Source organism: Biomphalaria glabrata, chromosome 11 (assembly GCF_947242115.1).
Source record: "Biomphalaria glabrata chromosome 11, xgBioGlab47.1, whole genome shotgun sequence".
Taxonomy (NCBI): domain Eukaryota; kingdom Metazoa; phylum Mollusca; class Gastropoda; family Planorbidae; genus Biomphalaria; species Biomphalaria glabrata.
Genome location: NC_074721.1, coordinates 16,704,916 through 16,730,471, shown reverse-complemented (window position 1 = coordinate 16,730,471; position 25,556 = coordinate 16,704,916). Strand labels below are relative to the sequence as shown.

Here is a 25,556-nt window from a genome sequence, read left to right as displayed (position 1 = left end):
AAGCAGTTGAGATAATACCACTTACTTTAATTTAGCACCAAGGTTTCTTATCATTATGTGTCGAAAAGTGACATGCATTGACTCTGTCAGGTAAGCAGCAATTCGGCTTTGATCCACTTGGTCACACCGACTCTTGGACTTGACTTAAAAACATAAGACAAATAAGACGAATATTAAAGACAAATAAGACGAATATTAAAGACAAAAAGACGAATATTAAAGACAAGACAAATAAGCATTGGTTAAACTATTGAGATACTCACTCTCTAAGGATGCATGCCTGTTAAATTCTTCTGCAGCTAAAGACCTTGAGATTTGACTATACACAAAAGACTGAGGGAAATGTTGAAGCCTCTTCAATGAGTTTTCTAGTGACTTGATCTCAGTGTTCTCTTGAAACAGTAGAATAAACAAATGAACATTTCTTAGGGCAAAGACAGAATTTCATTTGTGATATTAGCATCAATAAAGTCAAGGAATATAATCACTTTCCATTAGATATGTAGCTGATTCTGGCTTTATGTCCATCAAATAATTAAACCCACCATCTCTTGCGGCTAAATCCTAAAGTACCAAAACAAATCCTATTGCTTGAGTCTTTTGTTCACTTATTGGACCAAAATTTTAGTTAATCGTGGACCAAATAATGTGAAAGTGAAAAGGAAAAATAAGAAGTGACTTTGCTAATATCCTCCAGCATAGTTGTTAAATCCATCTGTATCTTTGCTTTATCTCATACAAAGAATTCACTTCTAAGATGATAAATGTGTACATGAGAAAGCTATAATTTTCCCAGCTTCTTTGATTCACGAAAGTCTTTATCTGTTGCTTTTAGAGTCAAAGCTTTAAATGGTAAAAATCAAGTCACTCTCATCCATATAAAGATCACCTAACCACTGGCTGATCCTGAAAAGGTGGGGGTGGGGGACCTTGACTATGTGATAATTTTTTTGTTAAAAATTATATAATAATACTTAATTCTCTTGTAAATGTAATCTACTTCTTGATATATTAAATTGTATTTCCATCCCCCCAACCAATCTTAAATTTAGAATATAGAGCATCTAGAAAGGAGGGTGGTCCTTGTTTGAGCCTTTCTACCGCCTTCCTCATCCATGATGCACCAAAAAGAGGTTATGGTAATAGCACTACCATATTTGGGAGGGTAGGGATGTGGAAACTGTGCCATGAAGTTTATATAGAAAACTATTTAATCAGACCCTTATTTCTCATGCATTACTTCAGTGACAACTGTTTTAACTATTCAATTATCTCTATTTTAAAAAAACATCTTAGTGAGACTCAGTGGATGTTAACAAAGATAAATGAGTCTCAATGCACACACAGTACAAAAGCAACATTTTGAAACCAAGTCCCACACATACCTGCATGAGCTTCATGTGGTTTATGCTCCGACACATTTGTCTCTTGTCTTCCCTTTAAAATTCTTTTTCCTTTTGATGTCACTGGAGGCACTTTGCTTTCTTCTTGGGTCTGTCCTTTCCTTCTTCCACGAGGAATCTCAATAGGAGAGTAGTAGGCCTCAATGTTAGGAGGTCTTGCTTTAATTAACTTAGAACTTATGGAGTCAGCACTTAACAAGACATCTCGAAACAGTAAAGATCTCTCCAGATCAAGCTTTTCCTCCAATTCATCTTTCTCATAAATGGGTGATCTGACCACCATGCCACCCAGAGGGCTCAAGTTAATGAAATGCTTTGAATCAATGGCTGCTCTTTCCAGCTCAGGAGAATCCCCTGTTTTTTTTCTCCTACCTCCTCTTCTTGGTGGAGCCTGGTCATCATTCTCCTTGCCTTTGTTTGAAACAGTTTTTCTCTCTCTTCTAGGTCTCACCTCTCTTTTAACAGCATTTGTTGATTTGTTATCAATTTCTTGCAGAACTACATCAACTGCACTATTTTTCTCACTCTCAAGTTCCTGGTTCGCCATTTTCCTGCGTCTCTTAACATTAATCCCACCAGCTTCAGCAACATCCGCATTCTGTGCCTTCATATCGCTCCTGACATCAATACATTCCTCAGAAGTGGGATCACTTGGTGGGGCCTCAATCTTCACCCTACTTTTCTGTCTTGTAGATTGCCCAGTTTTGGCTTTTTTAGGTTTGGCCACCTCCATAACTTCTTTCAGCTTCTCTTGTTCCTCACATTCATCACAGGCAACACTGTGAGGTTTGCTTGATAATGGAGACTGCCTCTTTCTAGTTGCAAGTTTAGTGGAAGGCAGACTAGCGCCTTTATCATCTAAACTTTCTTCAGTGTGCTTTGATGAACTGATGCACATGTTCTGAAGACTTCCAGCTAACTGATCAGCAGCATTCTCCTGGGTAACAGATAAAGTTTTTGTCTTTAGAGAATTCAATGCTTTAGTTTTTAGACTCGATTTTTCAGTCAACTTGTTTAGATTTACTTTCGCCATTTCTGATAAGTCCTGTGACTGATTTACAGTTTCAACAATTTTACTAGCAGTATCAGAGTTTTCTGAGTCATCAAAGACGAACAAGTTTTTAGAGTAAATTTTCCTAGTTGTTTTTCGTTTTTCAGTTTGAGAGACAGAAGTTGTGGGTCGAGGTCGACAAGCAGGCGTAGTTGAAGGAATACATTTTAGGCCAGAAAAATCTTTTGCTTTTGAGATAGGTTTGTCTGATTCAGTGTCAGTGCTGGCAGGCTCTAAAGGTGTGAAAAATTCCAAAGTTTTCTTTGCATCCCAATAGTTTTTGAAACTTTTCACCTCAGTGACATCAGTCTCAATAATCTTGTCATCTGTGATTAATTCTCCAGATGCTAAGATTTCTGGAGTTCTTTCTTCAGAGGACTTCAGCTGAGTGGAGATATATTTCAAATGAACTCTCAACAGCTGGGCAGATGCAACATGTATGCGCGTCCGGTTGGTGTCTACAGCCAGTTTGCTGGATTGGAGGATGTCATTTAAGAAATGCAGCACACTGTCCATGTTGACCTCCTCCACAGCCTCACCAGCATATATCAAGTGGAAGTAGACTTCTGCCAGCCTGATTTGGCTCTCTAACACCCACTCATAGTTTTTGTTCAAAGCAATGTTGTCTACATTCACCGGTATGCCTGTCTTTTCCAAAATGCTCTGGACAGTTTCCTTGTAACATTTCTTTTGTAAACTTTCTGCATTACAGTAGGCTGTGGAAAGTGATCTAAGCACTGATGTACCTGGGCCTTCATTTCTTTGGGAAATCTAATAAAGAAAAATAAGAAAAGGATTTTTAAAATATATTTAAAAAAAAGACAATACCTCCATTATAAAACTTCAAATACAATAAAATAATTTAAAAAAATTTTGTTTCAATTCAGGTATCAAACCATTGCATCAACTTCAGATGCATTTTCTGATACGGCCAGCAAGGAAGGCAATCTCTTGCAATTATTTATTGATATGTTTATTATATGTACATATAGATCTAACACAAGACCAAAAGTTCTGATTTAGAACTCTTAAGATCCAGTCTAGATCTACTTCTAGATCTAGATGTAATCTATATTAGAATTTTGTAAAAATATAAGCAACGCTTATAAACTTCAATAAAATTTAAGCAACTTTAAAATAAATTTACTCAGTTAGGGCATAATTAAGGTAATACAGCTGACTATGCCTTGTTGGCTCTAGACCTAGATACAGTTTCCAGCCAAATTTACATTTATTTATTTTTTACTTTGAAAAAAAAAAAAAAGGTCAAACTAGTTTTCCCCGAGTGGCCTACAAGCTAGTAATTCTTTTCTCAGCGATATACATCAACTGTTAAATTTCTAGAAAAATCATTAGAGCTGTTTTTGAGATCAGCTCTCCAGGTTCCATGAGTTTCTAACTTGAATAGAGGTATTGTAAAAAAAAGGAATATAAAACGGAAAGTGCACAAATCCTTAAAAAATTTTTCAGGATATCTGCAGGTATGCAAACAAAGGTGCATTTTCTCCATAATTCTATCAAACAGAATTATACTACAGAGTGTTGAATGAATTTGCATCAAGCTTGACAATAGATGGGTGGCCCAGTTATCAATTGCTGGAAGAATTTACAAGCTTGATCATAATCAGGCAATCAATTTCTAGTGCAAGGCCAGGAGTAAATGCAGATAAGTTTTATTTTTAATCTCACTGATATAGAAATCAGTTCCAAAAAGAAAAAAAAAAAAAAAGCAGTGAAAATATAAGACACACAAAGCCAAAACACTGAAAAAGTCCTATAAGAACAAAATAAACGCTAAAAACCCCCCCATAAAAACTTGAATTTACCTCAGCTTGTAGCCACATCAATTCTGCAACCACTTGTGCTACTGGTGCTAAGAAACACTGGCTGCAATGATCTCTGTGACAGAACAGAGTCAAACCACTTTGATCAACATCTTTACCATCAGGCTTAATGCAACACAACATTAGATTTTGACGTCTTCTAGTCACTGTCGGGTAACCACAAAGAAAATGTTAGTTTTGTATGTTATTCAATGTTACTTATCTGCTATGGCTAGTTATGAAGGTAACTGAGCTGTTAAAAAAACAAAGAAAACTAATAACATTAAGCTTTAGAAAATAACAATGGATATAGGTGTCAGGTTTATCTGTTATCCGCAAAACATCATGGCCAGAACAAAAATATGCAATCTGTTAAAACGTTTTCCTTACCCTAAAGGACCAATAAACTATCACATGATTTTAAAGTGTATTTAAAAATGAAAAGATCAAACACTTACAGTTTCCATGAAGTGAATTACAAGAAGAGCAGAAGTCTTGTTTATCTCCCATGTCACATGGCAAGACATCATCACTCATCAAACCTTTCAGCATTAGTGGAGACGGAGACATTGTTACACAATATCTCTGGACTAGAGTCAGAGCTCTCTGGGGAGCACAACCAAAGAATTTGCAAGCTTACAGAATAATAAATAATACAATGTCTTCAAATCTGAAGACTAAGGAAGAGTGCAATATAGATATGCAGAGCCATATTTAGTCACACTTGTACCTTTTTTATCCACATGCTATGTATACAAAGCCATAAATTGCAATGGTTTGATATTAGTTCTCTGTTTGATATCTTCACCTGAGATAGCAATTCTCTATATTGCAAGGGGCAGACCTTTCTCTAAACCCTTGGCTAGCAATCTTTCTAGGAGACAAAATTTGTCTCAGATCAAAGTGGACAGAATTTAGTCTAAAAACTATAAGCCAATTTTCACTTTAAAATTCTCAGGGCAGGAAGGAGGAGTATTATTTGACATACCTGTATAATATATTTTAACCCAAACAGAGGGGGAGGAAACTTAACTTTCACAAACTTTAACCACCAGTATATGTATCAGTCCTTTATTGTGAAGGATACAAGTCAATAAGTGACAAATAAAAACAAACTTTTTCCTTTATAAACATTATTTTAGTTTTCAACCAAATTAGTTTTTTGTTTGTTTTCACTCTCTGTTGTATAACCAGTAGATCAGTGAATATATATATATAAGATAAGATAAGATAATTTTATTGATCCAATCAAATGGAAATTCAGTTTGACTACAATTGACAACCTCAGCGTAACTACTTTACAAAAACAATATGGATGAAAAAATTCAAACAGCAATCACTCACACACATACACTTTCACAACCAGCGCTTTATGAGTTTGACTTCCATGTACTTCTCGATGATGACAGCTGATCTTGTAACACTCTGACCGATAGTGGGATAAAGGAGTTTTTAAAACTTTCTGTTTTAGTCCTAATGGAAAGGAGACGACCACTTCGTTCAGATCTTATGCAACAGTGGTTTAATGGGTACAGGTTGTCTTTAAGAATCGTGAGTGATTTGGAAATGCATCTTTCTTGAAAAAGCTCTTCAAGAGATGGTAGCTGTATTTGGGTGATATATGATGCTTTTTTAATTAGTCTATTAAGTCTATATGTCTTTGTGCCAGTGAAGTATTACCATACCAGCAGGTGATGGCAAAGTTGATTAGACTGCTGATAGCTGTTGTGTATAAAAGCTGATTATTGTTTTGTCTATGTTAAATTTTCTTAGAGAGAAACAAGTAAGTTGATATTGAATAATATAGAATGAAAATGCAGACCTTCATAAAGTTGTCAGCTTCTTTTGTAGTCTCATAGCTGTTGAGTGCCACCTGAGCAAGTCTAGACAAAAACAATGCACTCCTGAGAGAAGAAAATGTAAAGGTTACAAAATCGACATGTTTGTAAATATTTGGGTACAAATCTTAGCCTATCGTAACCAGTCAAAGCCAGGACTTACCATGTGACCAGAAGACAAGACTCAGACATCTTCAGCCCCTCAGTAAAATGAGTCTTGGCATACTTAATATTTCCCACATACATGAATAGATCTCCCACCAAAAGGAGAGTACAGAGGTATTCATGAACCACATTCCAGTAGTCCTCACAAAGATCTGCACAACAAAATGTTGATAACAACCAAGAAAAAATCTATTTGATTGACATGCATAATATAAAAATAAAAAACAAAAACAGTAAATAAACTTTCATTTATGATCTAACCATTAGTGGTTCCCTGCTTTCAACCCAGCAATCTGCTTTCCCACAGTATTGAACCATTTTATATGACAAGGCAACCTATATTTTAGAGTTGCTTTGGTTTTAACTATGGATAAGATAATCTAAATAAATAAAGGAACTAGTTAAAAGAAAAAAAGGCATGATGAAGTTTGTCTAGATAAGATTTTACTAGGTTGACACTGATTCTAAACAAAGTTTTATTTTAATGTTCTTATTGCAGCACTTTTTATTTTAACATTTGTTATGAGATCAAAACAAAACAGTTTGGCCACCACTCTCACCTCTACTTTCCAGATTTCTGTAATCTTTCCCCAAGTAAAACATAGCAACACTGGTGATGTACTTCATAGAATCTCCAACTTGGATTGTTGGATACCACTCATAGATTGGACCTGAAACAGGGAATGCAGGTCGGATAAGTTTTTCGTGTGCTATCTTTTAATTTATAGACACACAACTAAGGCACCCAAATCTTTATTTTATTTTCATATAGAACTTAAACTGAAAATGTATTCACTTTTTTTACAATATCATTTTTATATCTTTTTTCTTTATATGTCAAATTAAGTATAGGTGAAATCAGTTCAAAATTATTATTATTTTTTTAATTTGTATAATAAATGATATACATTATTGATAATGTCTGTTTTTCACTAATTGAAGTATTTTTAAACATAAAGTATTGAAGTATTTTCAAACATATAGTATTGAAGCATTTTTAAACATATAGTAAGACAACTATATTTATAAATCAATGTGTCACAAACACTCTGGTCATGTAATAAGTAATAAGTGAAAAATTAAACTATTCACCAGGATCACTGCAATAGTCCAGTGCCTGAGGAGAACTGTGGAACTCAGCAGACAATCTCTTGATGATACCTAGTGCTGTACTGGTGCTGGGGGTCAGAGGTCCTTTGTCGCGACATTTTTCTATCAAGTCGAAGATAACATCTCGCACTTGAACGAATCTGTGAATCTGAAATAAGTTTCAAAGTCAATTTTTCAGTAATACACACACACAAGTAGTTCCTCAGTCAAACTAGGATAAATCTTTCTTAACTAGTAGTTATAGGTATCTTTACAAAAATCAGGCGGATGAGTGTCTCTCAAGTCTTTGCTTAAACTGAGTTTCTCAGATAATGATGATGTACCAGTGGCAACTTAAGAGCAGTATAAGAAAGAGAATGGGCATTTTAAGACTCGCATTACTCAAGACATTTCTGTTTATACACAGATAAAATTTAAAAAATGATTACTGGATGTGAACTGAACAATGGTTCTGAAAGAATAAAACGGAAATAGCTGTGTGGCATAGTGACTGTTGGTAAAGGAAATTCCTTGATCCAAAGAGTGATTCGCACAAAGATGGGATGTGTGGCCGAGAGGCTAAGTATGCTTGGGCTTGGCTTTGCAACCTATCAAGGGGCTTGAGGTTTGACACCTGATTCTAGCAGAGTTGTGTTTACTGAGCACGTAAAGGCAGCACGAAAAAACCTACCAAATACTCCCTCCCCTCACTGGTCCACAAATGAGATTTGACCATAGCTCTCTGAGCATTCTATAAGCATGAAAGTTGCATTATATAAAAGCTATTCAAAAAAACAACAACAACAGAATCTTAGGTCATCTTTGGCTCTCGATGGATCATAATGATTTAAAAAAACAAACTTCTGTTAGACAAAATTTGTTATACACATTTTAAACCAAATTTTCATTAATTTGTATTAAAAAATTACCAAATAAAAAAAAAAAGACTGATTTTGAAAACAATCACTACAAACAGATATTTAAAAACATCTAAATAATACTTCAAGTACCAAACAAATAATAACATATTACCTCTCCCAACCTATAGTAGTATTCCGCTAGAGACACAAGGTCTAAAACATGAACATCTTTGCCAAGGCCTAGAGATGACAGGAACACATCATCTTCTATGAACAAATCCTTGTCACCAGTATCAATGAAACCAACTCCATCCTGATATTTGACACCCAGTTGTGACATCAATGACAGTAACCTGGCTGTTAATCGTTGGACAGCTTCTGTGTCTTTCATTTTTAAAGCTAGATTTTTGGCATAACAAACTGACTGCAAACCTATGAGGATCTGTTGATTAAACAAATGAAACAGCAATCTCAATAAATTGAAGCATAAAAATAAAAGCTAGGTCAAGAGAGACGAATGCATGTTTTAAATTCATTATGATATTACATAGATGATGACAAAGTAAATGATGCTAAAAATTTCATGACAGACATCAGACACTTTTACAACCCTTTTCTTAAATTGATCTAGATGATCGTAAGTATCTATTTCTATTTACTATAACACTTTTATAGTTACATTGCTTCATTGTCACATTAGTTATGGACAGAAATGTCAATCTTTTTGTACTCCAAACACCTGTACTTCCAGCATGACTTTTTCTTTTTTTAAATAAAGTATTGTACGTAATGTAAACAAATCTCATTGACCCAATCTTGACTGTCCTTTATGTCCAACAGACCTACATGAATTTTTTTATTTTGTCCAAACATCTTTTGTTATGGACTATCAGCCAAAGCTAAGGTGCATGAGAGTCAAACTGGACTGGAAGGGTATGGATTTTTTATGCACAGACTGATATGTCTAATTTTTTTAAAACAATAATCACTTACATTATGGTTCACTTTGGCCACTTCAGAGACTTTGTCAAGAAATGCCAGACTTTTCATAGCTCTAAAACTTCCATCTTCCCAGGAAGTGAGTTCCTCATGATAGGTTGTGAACCATTGGACCCACACAGCCAAGCAGTCTTTAACTTTCTCCATCAGCATGTCACTATCAACCTTTGAAAACAGGTAAGTAAAACATTAATCATTCAAAGATGATGCGCTCAGAAATACATGTCATGCTTCTACTCACAATGATGTTGGCATGTTATAAGGTACAAGTATGGTATCTATATTTAGACTACAGACCTGACAAGGCAATGCTACACGTCCCTTTCCTTTGTCTTTGGTTAGCTGACTCTTGGCACGGGACACAGGCGTTGAGGTGGATGCTAATCTGTTGACCAGCTTGACTCTCTCTGGGGTTCCCTGCACTTCCAGTGGTGTCTGGGGATCTAATGGACCTGGTGGTTCTGATGGAGTCCTAGGTGTACTCACAGGGGGGGCTTGAGTGGGTGTGGAGTCTAGAGACTCTTCCACTGTGTTAACCTAATTCAATTCAAATAAAATAAGAAAATGTATGAATATTGGCTTCTCTAAGAATAAGAAGAGACACCAACATAAAATATATTCCAAAGGAAGTGATAATTTCTTGTAAAGTTAGCTTATTTGTAAAAGAGTCTAAAATAATAAATGTGTAAATTTATAAAAAATAAATTTCAAATTCTATTGAGAGAACAAAAGAGCATTTCCAGATTTCATTGTTTTAAACATATAATAATAATAAAACAAAGAGAGAATAGAGGCTTACTTTTTCTAGACAAGTTAATCTATGCAGCATTTCCCAGTAGAGAAATACAGCTTGCACTACAACATCATCATACTTTTGCTCTGCGCCTGACATCAACACTGAACAGCTTCTTGTCAGCATCTCCATCAATTCTCTACAGTCAAAAATGGTTAAAAGCATTAAAATGGTTAAAAACATTTTAGTTAACATAAACAAGATAAAAAAGGGTGGCCTTATCAAAAGTAACTCCCAATTGAATGTTGTTTTAAAAAAAAGTCTAATGTATGTGCATATAATATGGACATGATCATTTTCAAACACTGATTCTGAAAAAAAAAAACGTTGGACATGCTTTAAAGAACATTCATTACATAAATCTGGATTTCAAACATATTGTACATTTTATATGACGCAAAGGATAAATGAAAAAATTGTGTTCTAATTATATATATATTTTTTAGTTTCATTACATTTTAAAACCCTCCCCAGACCCCCTAGCTTGCTAAGAGACAATTTTGTTGTCTGGGGTTGGGTGAGAGGAGGGTGGGTGTGTCACAGGCAAAGAAACATTTTAAAATATCAATCAAATCAATGTTAAGCATCATTCAGGCGATGGTGAAATTTGATTTTCAAAGATCTAAACACGACAGACAGATGAACACAACATAACTAACAGTACTTTTTCCCTACAGAAGCTGCTAAAAATGTAACATGCCATCTTCTAATATGCAAACTTTGAATGTTTTTATTTATGTAACCAAAAATAAATAAATTTACTCTGCTAAGTGCCTCTTTTCCTGCATTTCATGACTAGAATACCATTTGACTGCTGCCAGATAGGATGTGTACATGGCTTTATCCATCACAGTCAACCCAGGGTGGTTAACTAAACAGCTCAATACTTTCTGAATACTTTTGTGCAGAAATAAACTGAAGAAAAAAACAAACAAGAATTGAACAACACATCCTCAAAGTGTTCTGATTCTTTTACTTAAACCTTTTATTTCAAGTATTCTTATGAAACTAATGTAAGAAACAGCCAACAATTAAACAACTATGCTGCAAATAAAAGAGTTAAAGTTTTGCTTAGCTGATACATTGTTTTGTTTCACAATAATTGTTTGAATGAAATATTTTATACAGAACAAACTGGAAGTGATCTTTGTGAATCTATTGGTTTGTTTAGAAAAATAACTTGTTTTTGTTCAGGCTTTATATTAGCAGAGGGAGATATGGGTGAAAAAATCTCTGATCAATGAAGTGTCAACTAATATATGAAAAAGTCAGTTCATAGTCATACATAATTAACTCTATGTTTCAACTGTCTTCTACCTTTGTTTGCTTTTCATCATTCCTCTGACAACTCTCACCAATAACATTGCATGTTTAGCATCATCCTCTTTACAACTATCAAAGATCTTCAATATTGGCCTGAGGAGAAATAAAGTTTTTAAATGTAGCAAACTATTATAATTCATATATTCTCAAGATTTTAAAACAGATATTTTATTTTTTCCATATATTCTCAAGCATTTATCCTAGCAAATGTTGAAATGGAAATTACTTATAAGAATCATGGTAAATGATGCTTACAAATTGGGATCTTGTTTATTGAGTCCAATCAAAGTCTTGAGTATTTGCTCAGTCACCAGTGACAGGTCTAGTTTGGCTGCCGTGGCTACTATCTGATACACTTTGTTAGGTTGAGATGTCAACCTATAGCACTCAGCCAGGGATTCATGATGACTTATGTGAGGCAGCTAGAGGGGATGACAATTATAAGACGGCATTTTTACAAAATTACACACAATGTTAAATAATAAGTGACATTATAATTGAAAAAAAAAAAAATCAAAGTAATAAGTGACATTTAAATTTAAATGAAAAATATGCGCAAAGTAGCTTAGCTAAACTAGTTCTGATACATGGTCATTAAAGGTAGTTATGCAGCAAAGACATCTCTTACATAATGTAGATCAATGCTGTCTAGTATTTTTGACTCCATTTGAATAGCAAGATTACATGGCAGTATGTTAATATTTAATAACATTCATTTGCCCCCCCCCTCCTCTTTCAAGTAGGAGCTCAGTAGTGCTTTCTAATTTACACCCCCCACCCCCCCATAGCTATGCCACCTCTCTTCCACATGTAGATATGAATCAGTCAAGCCTTATTCCTCACAAACTTTCTTGCCACAAAAACTTAAGTTTGAATGTTCTTTCAATGACTAAACAAAGTCTGTAAACATGCTACCCTTGGTAAGTATCAACAAAAGAAAAAAAGTGAAAAAAAAAGTTTCTGACAAAGTATTTTTGAGTTATATGTTGCAACTTGCTTACATTTTGTAGACACACACATTTATTGTATGAGTACTTCAATGTATTCTATATTTCAGATTTTCAACACAATTTAGAATAAATAAAGATCACTTGTCATTTTTGTAACATTAATATTTTCATCTTATAACAATGTACCCACCAACTGGTCCATACTAGTCATTGGCCACAGTGGTGAAAGTAGTTCTATGACATCAGAATACTTGCCCAGACGACGTAACTGTCTTCCAAAAACTCCTAGACTAGACACTACAGAGAGAATAAATAGTAAGTTATGTAGGTTGGGACAGAAATATGTATGATTAACTAATATAAATATATCCTAAACAAATAAGACATTGTTGTTAACTTTTATTATGCTTTTAAATTAAAACTAAAAGCAGGAGTTTTTTTTCTTCATTCTGATTAGTCTTTGAACTAACTGCCATATTCATTCTAAATTCAAAATAATTTTAAAACATTTTTATCAGTGAACAAATTCTTTGGAAGAAGACATTATGCTGACTTGTCTAGACTATCTTCATTACCTGAGTCTTCTAGACTTTTTACAACTTGCTGAATGCCATTAGGATACAAAGCCAAAATATTTTTCTTTTTCACTGCTTGGACCAGAATACATAAAGATTTGATGGTAGACTTTTGAAGTTCAGCTAGCTCCACAATGTGGTCTGGAAAACAAAAGAATCAGTAGGAATATGACCAAGACAAAAGCTATCAATGAAAATTGTTATTTATCAAATGAAAATAAGTGAGATAGATTTAGTCTAAGAACTAAATATGTGCCTTGATTTTAAAAACAAACAGTACAGGTTTTTAGAATATATAACACAAGCCTGCAAAGCATTAGCGCAAATTGAAAGCCACATATATAAAAGTGAAGAATACTCAAAATACTATGACTCCCCTATCAAGTATTATCAGATTTTAACTCATCAATTACAGATAAGAAGTCTGAAGGGTTTAAAAAATTTAACAATTTAGAATATTTATTGTTAAAAACAAAAGACTTTTAAAGCAGTGGCCATGGATCTGAGCAATAATTAGTTAAGACCAGATTTGAGGATAATCGTAAACTATTTCATATTTATCTTTAATTACATTGAAAAATATTTCTGTAGTGATAAGGTCAGCAGCACTAAGCTGGCTATAAGAACTATTGGGATAAAAAATAAAAAAGCTATTTTGATAAATTAAAATATTCAACCTATTACTTCGATTGGGAATTTCAATAATATAGAGAATTTAAGATTTCATGGGACATGGTGGTCAAGTGCTTGGCTTAACACTTTTGAAACCCTATGATGACTAGGATTACGAGCATCTGGACTCTTAGAAAGTCCCAGAGTCCACCCAACTCTAATGGATACCTGACATTAGTTAGTGAAAGTAAAGGTGGTTGGTGATTGTGCTGGCCACTTCAAGACAACCTAATTAACCGTTGGCTATAAAAACAGATAAGCGTTACATTATCTTCTCCATGGATAGCAAGATTTGAAAGAAACTGTACTCTAAGGCCACATAGTCTTGATGTGTTTATGGCTGTGTGCTACACTCACCTGATATATCATGATTTAAAAGCGCCTGCAATGCACTCATTCTAGTTTTATCCCCCACAGCCATATAATAAATTCTTGAGGAGACCAATGATGTTTGACTTTCTTTGGCTGCCTTGTACAGAACATCTCTAACAAAGACTTCCACACAGACACTCATCATTTGGTAGATGACCAGAAGAACCTCAAGCGGCATGGGTTTGGGATCAAGTTTTAAATGTGTAAGGGCTGCAAGGCTGTCACTAATAGCAATACTGACTGGTTTGTGGGACTCAGAGAGAAGTTCTTGCAGCCGGCTTATACATTGCTGTATATCTTTTAGAAACTAAAAAAATAAGGAAATGTAATTTTGATAGCAACATCGAATTACATGGATGATATAAATATGCTAATTTTTTATTTTCAAAATATTCAAATTCTAGGAAAACACACTTCTAGACATTTACAATTCCATAGGAAATCTATTTTTTTTCAAAGTGTAAAAAACAACAACAGAAAATGATTGCATCAAAATGATACAATCCTAACTTTTAAATAATAGCATTAAAACATACATTTAATTCCAATGATGACTTTAAAGGCTTGTTTCTTTCATTCTCTTGACCATCAACCAGAGATGACAGTTTGAAAATAAATTTTAAAACTGAAAGAACAATATCTTGTGCTGAAAAAAAAAAGGAGTGAATAACAGAGGCTTTGCTAAATACTTTCTATTTTTTTTAATTACCAAAAGAAACCACTAGCAACAAAACTTATTGGCAGGACTAGCTGTATACCCCCCCCCCCCCCAAAAAAAAAAAACACAGCTCGATAATCCAATAAAAAGATACATTCTACAAGCCTAAGACCAAAAGACAAATAGCTTACCAATATTTTCCGTTATATCTGCTGTAACTGACTGATTGTGCTGCCTAACCTTTTCTACGCTATCACAGGGAAAGTAAGAAGTGACTTTGGGTAGTTTCACCTTGTATAGATTTCCTTCACATCCTAACAACATCTCACACAGATTTCTCTGGGTTAAGGTTAATCTGCAAGATATCATGACCATAGAAAATAAAAATAGCCACAGCTATTAAATTATGAAATAAATATTCTTATGCACATACAAATCAATAATGCTTTAATCTATAATCAGGTATTATCTATTGGTAACAGAATAATGAAGTATTTAATCTATAATCATGTATTATCAATTGGTAACAGAATAATAAGGTACACACGTCATTAATGCTTTATTCTATAATCAGGTATTTATTGGTACCAGAATAATAAAATATTTAATGTATAATCAGGTATTATCTATTGGTAACAGGCTACTAAAGTACAACTATAATGTACCTAAACAAATCAATCATGTATGACTGACTACTTTCTGACTGCACATCTCTCTGCTGTAGGGTAAAAGTCTTCAAAGCTAGAACATAAACACTGGTCACTTCTCTCTGGCTACATTTTTGTCTCGGACTCAGTTGTGGGATTAAACTTGTTAAAAACTCTTTAGCAGACTTCAGTCCATCTCTGTTAGCATTAGTTACATCCATACACTGAATAGAGCATGCCAAAAGCAGGAGCTCGTAGACTTTCAACACTTGTGTGCTATCCTCTGCCCGGGACTCTTTCTTGGCTTTCTGGCCACAGTTGTACAGGCACCCATAAACATTGGACACTAGCTTGGCAGTGAAGTCTTTATGGTAGCCTGGCGTCAAGGAATATGCAGCAAGGAACTCTAAGGTGGCATAGCCCAACTTCAGGTACCATTCTAGGGGAGTCTAATAAAAAAGATCAGGATGCTTTACAAAATATAACAATGCAAAAGTATGCAATGTAGAAAAAAACTGCTGTCTTAACATTCACTTATAAACAAAAGGCTATGATCCAGAAAGGAAATCTATAAAACAGGAATGCCATATTATATTTAAGTCATAAATAAATGCTTTTCAACAAACAACAAAATTTAGTTTTCAATTAAATTAATTAGACTAACATGTTTAGAGGATTAGTTAACAACTGGATAAAATTTCGACTTCCTGGCTTCAGCCAAGGCATTGACAAAATGTTATTTTTGCAACTGTTAGACTACTGGTAGTTATGAGAATACTTTTGACTAAATTAGTAACGAAGTCTGGGTTCATCAAAATCTCAGTTATCTACATTTGAATAAAAAGTATTCCTTAACAAGCTAAATATACATTTATAAAAAACAACTAGCTTAAAAGCAAAGCTTATCTAAGGGAAAAAACTGTAAAATTGTCATATATCTCAAACTGCAAAATAAGCTCCCTTTTTTATCTAAAACAAAACTAATTAATTACCATTAATTGATAAATTATTTGTTATTGGTTCATGTATGTCATTGACTATGAATAATTATGCAGAATTTCAGCTTGATCCAAGAATGGAAAGCTTTGTCAAAAGCACATTTAGATTTGCATTTCTCAATTTATTTTATTACAACTATTAAAACACTTATACCATAGAACATTTTTCCTGTTATGAATCCCTAAAATGTGAAACCTTGGCACACTATTGCATAGTAACAAATTGATAGAAGAGCTACTTTAAATCATGGATAAATGTTAAGCAAATAGGTACTCAAGAGACTACAATGCCAACAATATTTTAAAGTAACGTACGCCTTCAATTTTGACCAAATGATACAAGTAGTGGCTGAGGTAAGTAAGAATTTGTTGGTGAGACAGTCGCTTGTGATCCCATTCCTCTTGTTTTTGGATCAGAAGTTCCAGTGCTGTACAGACAACATCAAACCATTCTAGACACTTCTTTACTTCAGGGGTTTCTTAAAAAAAAATAATTAACACATGGAGTTTTTATTTGATCATATTTACATTTAAAATTTTAAGTTTTTCTTCTAAGCTAATAATTTAAAAATAAAGTTTAGTAGGATTCATAGCATAATTCATAACAGTAAATATTCTATACAATTTATCACTATGTTTACCTTACTTTATAAAAGTATTAAAAAAAAAACAGAAAAATATCTTACTGCTTAGAAAGTTTATACTTTCATATAGAAACTTTTGAAATGGTGCTGATGCTAGAGGATGTGTATTACTATTGGTGTTCAAGAGCTGTGCGATTTCTTTCTTTATTGTCTAAAGGTTGACAAGGAAACATACAAGTCAAAAGTGCATTACAAATATAAAACTTACAATGTTAAAAGTTTAAAAATAGAAAAGTATTTAACTAAAAATAAAACAATAATTTCTAAGACATACTGTCTAGAAGTATTGTAATTACTTATTTGATCAAACACAATTATTAAGAAAAACATTAAGATAAATTTATTTTGTTTTTGAAATAAATTGAGAAATGTCCAGCTTTCACTCTGTTGTTTACAAGTAATGTCATATTATCCAGAAATCAAATTCCATTCATTATATTTCCGACCAGTTTAGTCATGTGAAATTATCTGCAAGACAAAAAAGATGACTCCCTGAGCTTCTGTGAATTTCTCTTTTCAAAACTATTTTCATTGATCAATGTGCTATTGCTACACAGTATACAAGAGAGAAACAAACACCCCAATGATTGGCATTGACTCAGAAAGGGGCATTCTTCTCACCCAGTACAATGTGAAGAAAATGTTCCCACATTTATTTGTGCAAAATAAACCACTGGAAAAAGTATTGTCAGATAATATGATTCTTAAAATTATAGCATGAACATTTTTCATTTTCATTAAATTGTGTGTGCAGGTATCTGGCGATCCTGATGGCTAAATTAATAATACTGTTACTAGACTTTGGATCTAGATTCTAGATGAATGATTATTGATAGAACTACAACTATGAACTAGAGATCCAGATTAGATCTCTCTCTATATATAGATCTAGATTAGGTACTCTCACAAGCCTCCATTTTTTATGTTAAAACATGTTTGACATCAGTAACCATTTCTCATTCAGGTTTTAAAGAAATGAATTTAATCATGTCATAAGAAAAGAACCTGCCTCAAAGTGGCATTTTCATTACATTTTCTGCAGGGTATATTTAAAAAACAAAACAATTAATCCAAATGAGGTAACAATCCTTTAGAAATTCACACAAAATGTTTACCTCAAGATGACTTATTGCTAATTTGTTATATAAAATAAAAATATGAGTAAATTATCCTTAAAATTTGAATTTTGTGCTTCATTTAAACATTTATTTTATACTATATTTTTTATTAGTAACATGCTAATTAATAAGCACTTGTTAGATTAAAAAAATGTAGGTAAAGTTATATTAGTAAATCAACACAGATTTAGCTTGACATCCTATGTCTTAAACTATTATAGAGATCTAATTTCTAGAAGTTTATCAATGTCATTTTTAAGACAATTGCAATCACTGTCTAACTTACCAGTTGGCAGAAATGCATTTAGTTTTTCTTTAAACAACATGAAGAATCTATATCATATGAACAAACATCGGACAAAAATAAAATCTCTTTTATGACTTATGTCATGTTTGAACTAATAAGGATAATAAATTTGGAATTGTTGACAGGCATTCTTTCATTCTCTAAGGCTCTTTCATTCAATTACATATTTATTGGTGTATATATATATAGGATATTAATATTTAATAGAATTTAAAAATCATTCATTTAAATTTGTTTGGTGCATCTAGATCTATACTAGACACTATATCTAGTAGATCTACCTAAGACCTAGGGCTAATCTTACTTAGTCATCAAGATTATTCTAGATCTAGTACTAGAATTTAGATCTATGATTCTATATCTACTATCTAGATTCTTGATTAGTAAAAAAAAAAAAAAAGTCACATATGACACAAGACTAACTTTAAAAAAAAAATACAGAGTAAAGGCATCCAAAGATTATCAATTATGAACAAATTAACTGGCAGCGACTGGGGAGTTAAACACAACATTCTAAAAAAAAAGACATATTATATACACTAGTTACATAAGACCCACTCTATAATACGGTGACACAGCTTGGGGCTCAGCAGCTAAAACCAACTTACAGAAAATAGACAAGGTACAAAATATAGCACCAAGGATTATGACAGGAGCAATAAATACAACACCCATTAGAGAAAATCGCTGCCCTGGTTTCTTTGAATGAAAGAAGAAGAAAAAAAAAAACAACACTGTGTCCCGATTCACCAAAATAGAATCCTGAGAGAGGCACCCACTCAAATCCAAAATCCAAAATCCGGCTAAAAAGAACTCATTTTGTTCAGGAATCACAGAACATTAAAAAGAAATACCAATTAGGAAATATAACTATAGAGTCAATGAAGCAACATAATCCCTCCCTCCTATAAGGGACAGCAACTAAAGCAAAAAAAAAATATCCTATCACCACCAACCAGAGCTCAAGGAATTAGTGAACTCTTTCCTAAAAACCCATTTTCCAACAACCAATGGGTCAGAGTCTACACAGACGGATCCTCTAAAAAATACAACACAAATGGAGGAGTTGGTATACTATACTGGAGAAAGACTTGAAAAGTTTATTAGATTGAAACTGGTGATCTCTCAGACAGCCATAGAGCAGAAAGGCAAGCTTTTGAACTAGCAGCTACCACAAAAATAAACTACCCCTATGTACACCCAACAGCCATCTTATATATGCCAAAAACAGTCCTTCAAAGTCTGAAAAACTCAGATACATAATATATAGAGCATCTCTTGTAACCCTTAACATCAACAGCAAGGAAATGTTCCTCAATGGATTCCAGTACACATTAAATTAGAAGGCAATAAAAAAGCAGACATACTGGCCAAAGAACGAACAAGCAAATGAAAATCCCTCTACCCAGAAGAAATGATGAAAATAATAGAGTGTAGAATAAATGAAAATGAGATCAGCTCACACCCCTATTACAAGAAAAAGGACGCCTATTATAAGCTATCTTGACATGACCAACACATAATTTTTTGACTCAGAAACGGACACAACAGAACATATGTTCTAGAAGCTAAAAGTTGGGACAACAAGCGAAACCCGCCCTTGTGGCGCATCACCAGAGAATGCTGACCATGTTCTTCAAAGCTGCATATTATATCAAGAGGCCCAAACAAGACTCTGGCCCCAAAACCCTACTATAGAAGAAAAACTATACTATGTATATATGGAGAACTGCCTAATCGGTAAAGCACTGCACGTTCATCTCAGAAATAGGATTACTGATCTGAACAGACATGTCAAATGAGAATGAAGAAGAACTAGAAGATCTAGTACTAGAATCTAGATATACATTAGAATTTCAAGATATCATATAGATCTAGAATCTAGATCTAGACTCTGATTATTTAAATTATTATTAAAATTCTAATCAAACTTTTGAAGCTTAGAGTTAGACTTATCTAGTCAAGATGTAGTAACACTACTGTTTCTAAGTTAAATTAAATGTTACTTGTTTTGTAATGTTACTAATCAGTCTAAGTGAGTAAGTATTAAGTAAGTTAGTAAGTGTGTTAGTAAGTCTAAGTCTAAGACAATGACTTAAACAGTAGTAACTTAGTAGTGAGTAGTGAGTTAGTGACTTAGTCACTACTTAACTTAACTTAAGTCAACTTAGACTTAGACGACTTAGTGAGTTAGTTAGTCTTCTCTTAAGTCTTAGTCGACTTAGACTAGAGGAGTGACTAGAGACACTAGCTAGAGTAACTTTTTAAGAGTAAACTTGAGTTAGATCTAGATCTAGATTTATTTTAAATTACCTCTAGGGAATCATGATATGTTCCTTCTAAAGACATCCTTTAATATAGTCTCTAGATCTAGAACCTTAATTAAAATCCATAAATATCAATCTAATTGTATTTTATAGTCATTGAACTTGAACTGCTTAGGCTTAGGTTATGGTCTACTACTGTCCTGCTTTTCACTTTGTATTGAAATTAAAATTACCGCTGTGAACGGAAGTGAGGATAAAAAAAAGGTAATTCTAGCTCACAGACCTATATATTTTCTTATCATATCTTATGAAGTTCAGAAGTTATATATAATATAATATACTAGACATATGTTACCCGCGACCCGCGGGTCTTTATTTGCGCATTACTGTCGATATAGTCACTGAGAGTGTTTTGTAAACAATTAAACGAAATAGTAATGTAATAAGTAAAGCGAATGTGTCAATGTAAAAATAGTGTGAATGAAGCTATCAAATCAAAATAGCTAATAGGCTTAATTAAATCCATTTTTTTTTTCAAATTCAAACATTTGCTTGTAGGCCTACATATATTTGATTAAAATTTGAGATGAATAGACTAAATTTTGTATGTTCATGTGTATAAAGTATAAAGTAGATCTTGAGGTAGACGTAGATCTAAATCTACACTAATCTAGAGTTCTGTGCTGCGCAACGTGAACTTTTTTTCATGAATGAATATAGGCCTATCTCAACACGGCTACGCAGCTTTAGCGAACAGCGAACGAATGTATTAAAAATGCTTTAGAAAAACAAATTTCAATGTTAATTTGATTAAAATATCAAATGAATGGACAATAATTAGTATGTTTATGTGTTAAAGCATAAAACTATCTTTGCGAAAAGAAGTTTTATCATCTTAGAGTTCAGTAAGAGTTTTAGACCTAGGCCTAGGAATAGACTCAGACCTCAGAAGAAAGATGTGTTAATGTGTAACCATTTGTTAATGTCTAATGAAAGAATGTTCGCCAGGAAATCTGTAGATATCAGGAACTAATTTATGTAAAAAATGCTTTTGAATAATCTAGTGGATTGGATTTATATGTATGTTAAACGTAGCTAATGATCCTTTCACGTTATTTCTCTTTCGCTACGAAAATAAAATTAGGTTTGCGAAAATGGGTTTACCCGAAGTCGATACATTCTTATCTATTAAAAACGAAAAGAGCGATAGCTTTGTTAAATGAATGGGATTATAAAGTAACAATAAAACGAAATAATTTTTAGTACGCGATTCATGAATGAATATAGATCTAGGCCTTTAACTCGGCTTCGCAGCTTTCGTAAACGAATGTAGCTTTAGAAAACCAAATTTGAATGTTTATTTGATCAAAATATGAAATGAATGGACTTTAATTAATATGTTTATGTGTTAAAGTATAAAACTATCTGTTCGAAGAGAAGTTTTATCATCTTAGAGTTGAATTAGAGTTTTAGATCTAGGGATGGGATTATAAAGTAAACAATTAAACGAATTAATATTTAGTACGCGATTTATTACGGAATTGTCTAATGAAAGAATGTTCGTCAGGAAATCTGTAATCACAGATATAAGGAACTAATTAATGTAAAAAATGCTTTTGAAACACAAAATTGAAGGTTAATTTTATTATATAATGAAATCAATGGATCTTCTTTTGTCTTTTCATGTGTCAAAGTAAAAAACTATCTGCGCAAAGTGTATTTCTTAAAATTAGATCTAGGTCTAAATCCTTTCTATCTTTTCTCATGTCAACATTGTAGACATGGCCTAGATCCATAAAATACTATAGCTGTAATAGAGTCGGACAACTTTATTTTTTTTGAGGGTCTTAAGTTTGTTTTAGGGCTACAATACATACACTACGGTCTAAGTTGGTACCCAAGGAACATTCCTGCCTAGTTTTATCAAGATTGGTCAAGCGGTTTTGATGTCTATAAGTAACATACATACATACATACCCCTCACATTCTACTTTATAATATAGATAGTATTATCATGGGCGTAGCCAGGATTTTTTTTCGGGGTGGGGGGTGGGGGGTTGGGGGGGGATTTTTTCTCCCCCCCCCCCCGACCCCCCCCCCCCCCCGCGAAAAAAATTTATATGTATTTATGTGTGTGTGTGTGTGTACATAATCTTTATTACATTTTGACCCTTCATTCTTTCGGAAAACGTTTATTGTGCCCTAGAATAGGTTCTTCCATGAGTTAGTGGAAAAATTGTAGATTCCCCGCCATTACTTGCAAGGGGGTCTGGGGGAGCGCTAGGAGCTTCCCCAGCGCGGGGCGAAGCCCCGCCGCCAAGCACTATTTCTGATATTGGAAGCCAACAAAATGCATATTCTGAGGTATCTACACTACATTTACCAGCTATCAAAAAGTTTTATTTCAAAAACCTAATGTGCTATTCTTACTGACTTAGACCCTCCCGCGCCGTTCGGAGCATTTGCCGTCAAGATGTTTCCATAAAAATCTGTCACTGGTAATGTCTGAAGCCTCTTCCCACCTGCCATGAGGACCTCCATGAATGAGTGGCGCCATGTTGTACTAGGATATCATTGCAACTCTTCTTATGCGTAATTCTTTTTATCGGAGAACATGTCCCGCAAACCTCATGCGACGCTCTGTCACAATCTTACTAAGGGGTCGACTCACAGTTCGGCATAGGATTTTCTTGATTTGGACCCGATCCCTATAACTGACTCCTAAAATCTATCTTAGCCATCTTTATTGAGCCACATTTAGTGTTTTTCAATTTCGGCAGATGACTATTCACTGCACTTTATTGATGGAGCCCCGCCACAGGTAAAAATGTGTAGTCTCTCTTGAATACGCTCTTGGAATTAAGTGGCTGTAGTTTGCTTTAGATTTTATATCGAAAAGGGAAGTTTTATCGTCAAAATCATCTGTTGGGGGTTTTCCAACTCCAAATGCTCTGTAGGGGGATCTTAAACTCAAAATCATCTGGAGGGGTTTTAAACTTAAAAAAAAAGCCATCTTGTTAATAACTTCTTGTTATTCCTGTGGCAGTACCCTTGTTACTAATAATAAATCAATGTCTTCTATTCCGAAGATTAACAATGAGTGCAGTATATAACACGCAAACCGGGCTGCGATCTGCATATTTTGCTACATCTAATGCAGTTAAAGTCGTTGGCCGCATGCGTCTACTTAAGGTTTCTCTTCATCTTTTCATTTGTCCATCACATTTCGCAAGAGCTCTCCATGACTTAATCTCTCTCTTTCAGATGCCATATTCTTCCCGCTGCTTTCCACTATGTCAATAATAACAAAATAGCCCCTGATTTGACCTACCGGGGGACACATTTTTTTTTACGCCGTTCTCCCCCTCCCCCTCCTAAAATATATAAATTATTGAGTGAGTTACCATGGCTTATGATGACTCCATTTGTAAACGTTGAAATCCAGACCAACATACTAGCATATACTCGGAGTACCACCTGTACAGACATCAAAAATATTTTCCCAAGAGCTTTTTGTAACCCAAACCTCGAGCATGATGGATGGCGAGGATAGTGGAGGATGGGTTTGAGCCCGGGATCATCGAGACGAGAGGTCAGAGCGCATGCTACACGATCAGCCAGACATCCACGGCCAGCAAACTTTACATCTAAAATACTGTGTGTCTTTGTTTGCATAGCTCGGATACTTGCTATCCCCAAAATAAAGTTAAAGTTTTATTAGGCCTCAAGGATTCGGCTAATAGAACTTCGTCATAAATGACGAATTGGACTTTTTCAATTGCTGCTTTAACTATTGAAGCAAAAAAACAACGTGAAAAAAATCATTATTATATTTTCTTTTCTTAATGTTCTTTTGTTCGAGATTCATTTTCATGGTCTGTTTCATACTGAAAAAAAAGCAAAATATAAAAAAACACAAAAAAACAACAACACACACACACACGAAAAACCAAGCTTATCTAAGCGTTTACATCTATAGATCTCAACAAAGTGAAATTTACTTCCATTTTTCAATATCAAACAAAACAATTAATTAGAAATAATTAATTAACTAATTGGCTATTTTTAAAATTGATTCATGTTTTGTTAGCTACAAAAAAGAATTTTTTTAAGGTTTCAAATGTATCCGATAATGGATGTGGGAGAAAAACCGCTTAGAACAATTATATAAGAGCACCAAACTCCACATATTTAGCCATGTCTGTGAATAGTAAAAAATTATTTTTTCTTGTTGATATTAAACAAACTACCAGTAATTAATTGTCTGATTGGTCATTAGAAAAAAATGATTTGTGTTTTGTCTTCGCCAATGAATAATTGTGTAAAGTTTCATCTTGATCCGAGAATGAGTGTTGGAAAAATAACGTGTTAAAATATTTACCAGAGTGAGTGAATTGCTATAAACTTTGTAATAAGCATATTAAATCCAATAACATGGGCTATAAAATGATAAGTATAACTAATTAAAGCGGAAGTGCTTTTCAATACGTCACGATGTGCGTACATCTTCACCTTAGAAATAACATCTCTGTGATTTCGAAATAGGCGTAGTTAATATAGTTAAAATATTTATGCTACGATAGCTCATCATCATCATCATCATCATCATCATCAAACTCCATTTGAGTGAGGGCTTGAGAGGCTCAAATCCTCTCTTGTAAAAGCCCTGCACAGAAAACCTGCAGTTTTGCGTAGTGCATACATGTCACCATACAGGTCGAGAATTTTTGGTTTCCCAGACCTGTCGAAGCGGAGATCAGCGGTGGCACCGTGAATCAAAATTTGGCCGTAGCCGTGAGAAATATGAGCCAATGGCCTGTCCTGCACTGTGCTATAATAGCTTTGTAATAAGCATATTACATTCAATAACATGGACTATAAAATGATAAGTATAACTAATTAAAGCGGAAGTGCTTTTCAATACGTCACGATGTGCGTACATCTTCACCATAGAAATAACATCTCTGTGATTACGAAATTGGAGTAGTTTCAACAGTTAAAATA

At 33.8% G+C, this 25,556-nt stretch overlaps 1 protein-coding gene across 1 annotated transcript in view; it reads right to left on the bottom strand.

The window, feature by feature from the left end:
• The window catches only part of LOC106051823 (uncharacterized), a 35,476-nt gene extending 14,711 nt beyond the window's left edge, over positions 1–20,765 (bottom strand). The window contains exons 1-25 of the mRNA XM_056003717.1: positions 20,599–20,765; positions 16,903–17,011; positions 16,532–16,695; positions 15,237–15,667; positions 14,763–14,926; positions 14,450–14,559; positions 13,899–14,220; positions 12,870–13,010; positions 12,485–12,591; positions 11,600–11,766; positions 11,339–11,437; positions 10,784–10,936; positions 10,028–10,160; positions 9,526–9,765; positions 9,223–9,393; positions 8,402–8,671; positions 7,373–7,538; positions 6,841–6,951; positions 6,279–6,432; positions 6,100–6,181; positions 4,736–4,883; positions 4,281–4,444; positions 1,386–3,225; positions 264–392; positions 26–143 (exon numbers count right to left, since the gene is read on the bottom strand). Of these exons, the coding sequence (XP_055859692.1) occupies positions 26–143; positions 264–392; positions 1,386–3,225; positions 4,281–4,444; positions 4,736–4,883; positions 6,100–6,181; positions 6,279–6,432; positions 6,841–6,951; positions 7,373–7,538; positions 8,402–8,671; positions 9,223–9,393; positions 9,526–9,765; positions 10,028–10,160; positions 10,784–10,936; positions 11,339–11,437; positions 11,600–11,766; positions 12,485–12,591; positions 12,870–13,010; positions 13,899–14,220; positions 14,450–14,559; positions 14,763–14,926; positions 15,237–15,667; positions 16,532–16,695; positions 16,903–17,011; positions 20,599–20,634 (5,729 nt within the window). The 5' untranslated portion in view covers positions 20,635–20,765. The remainder of the gene's footprint in view (positions 1–25; positions 144–263; positions 393–1,385; positions 3,226–4,280; positions 4,445–4,735; positions 4,884–6,099; positions 6,182–6,278; positions 6,433–6,840; positions 6,952–7,372; positions 7,539–8,401; positions 8,672–9,222; positions 9,394–9,525; positions 9,766–10,027; positions 10,161–10,783; positions 10,937–11,338; positions 11,438–11,599; positions 11,767–12,484; positions 12,592–12,869; positions 13,011–13,898; positions 14,221–14,449; positions 14,560–14,762; positions 14,927–15,236; positions 15,668–16,531; positions 16,696–16,902; positions 17,012–20,598) is intronic.
• Positions 20,766–25,556: the final 4,791 nt, after the last annotated feature.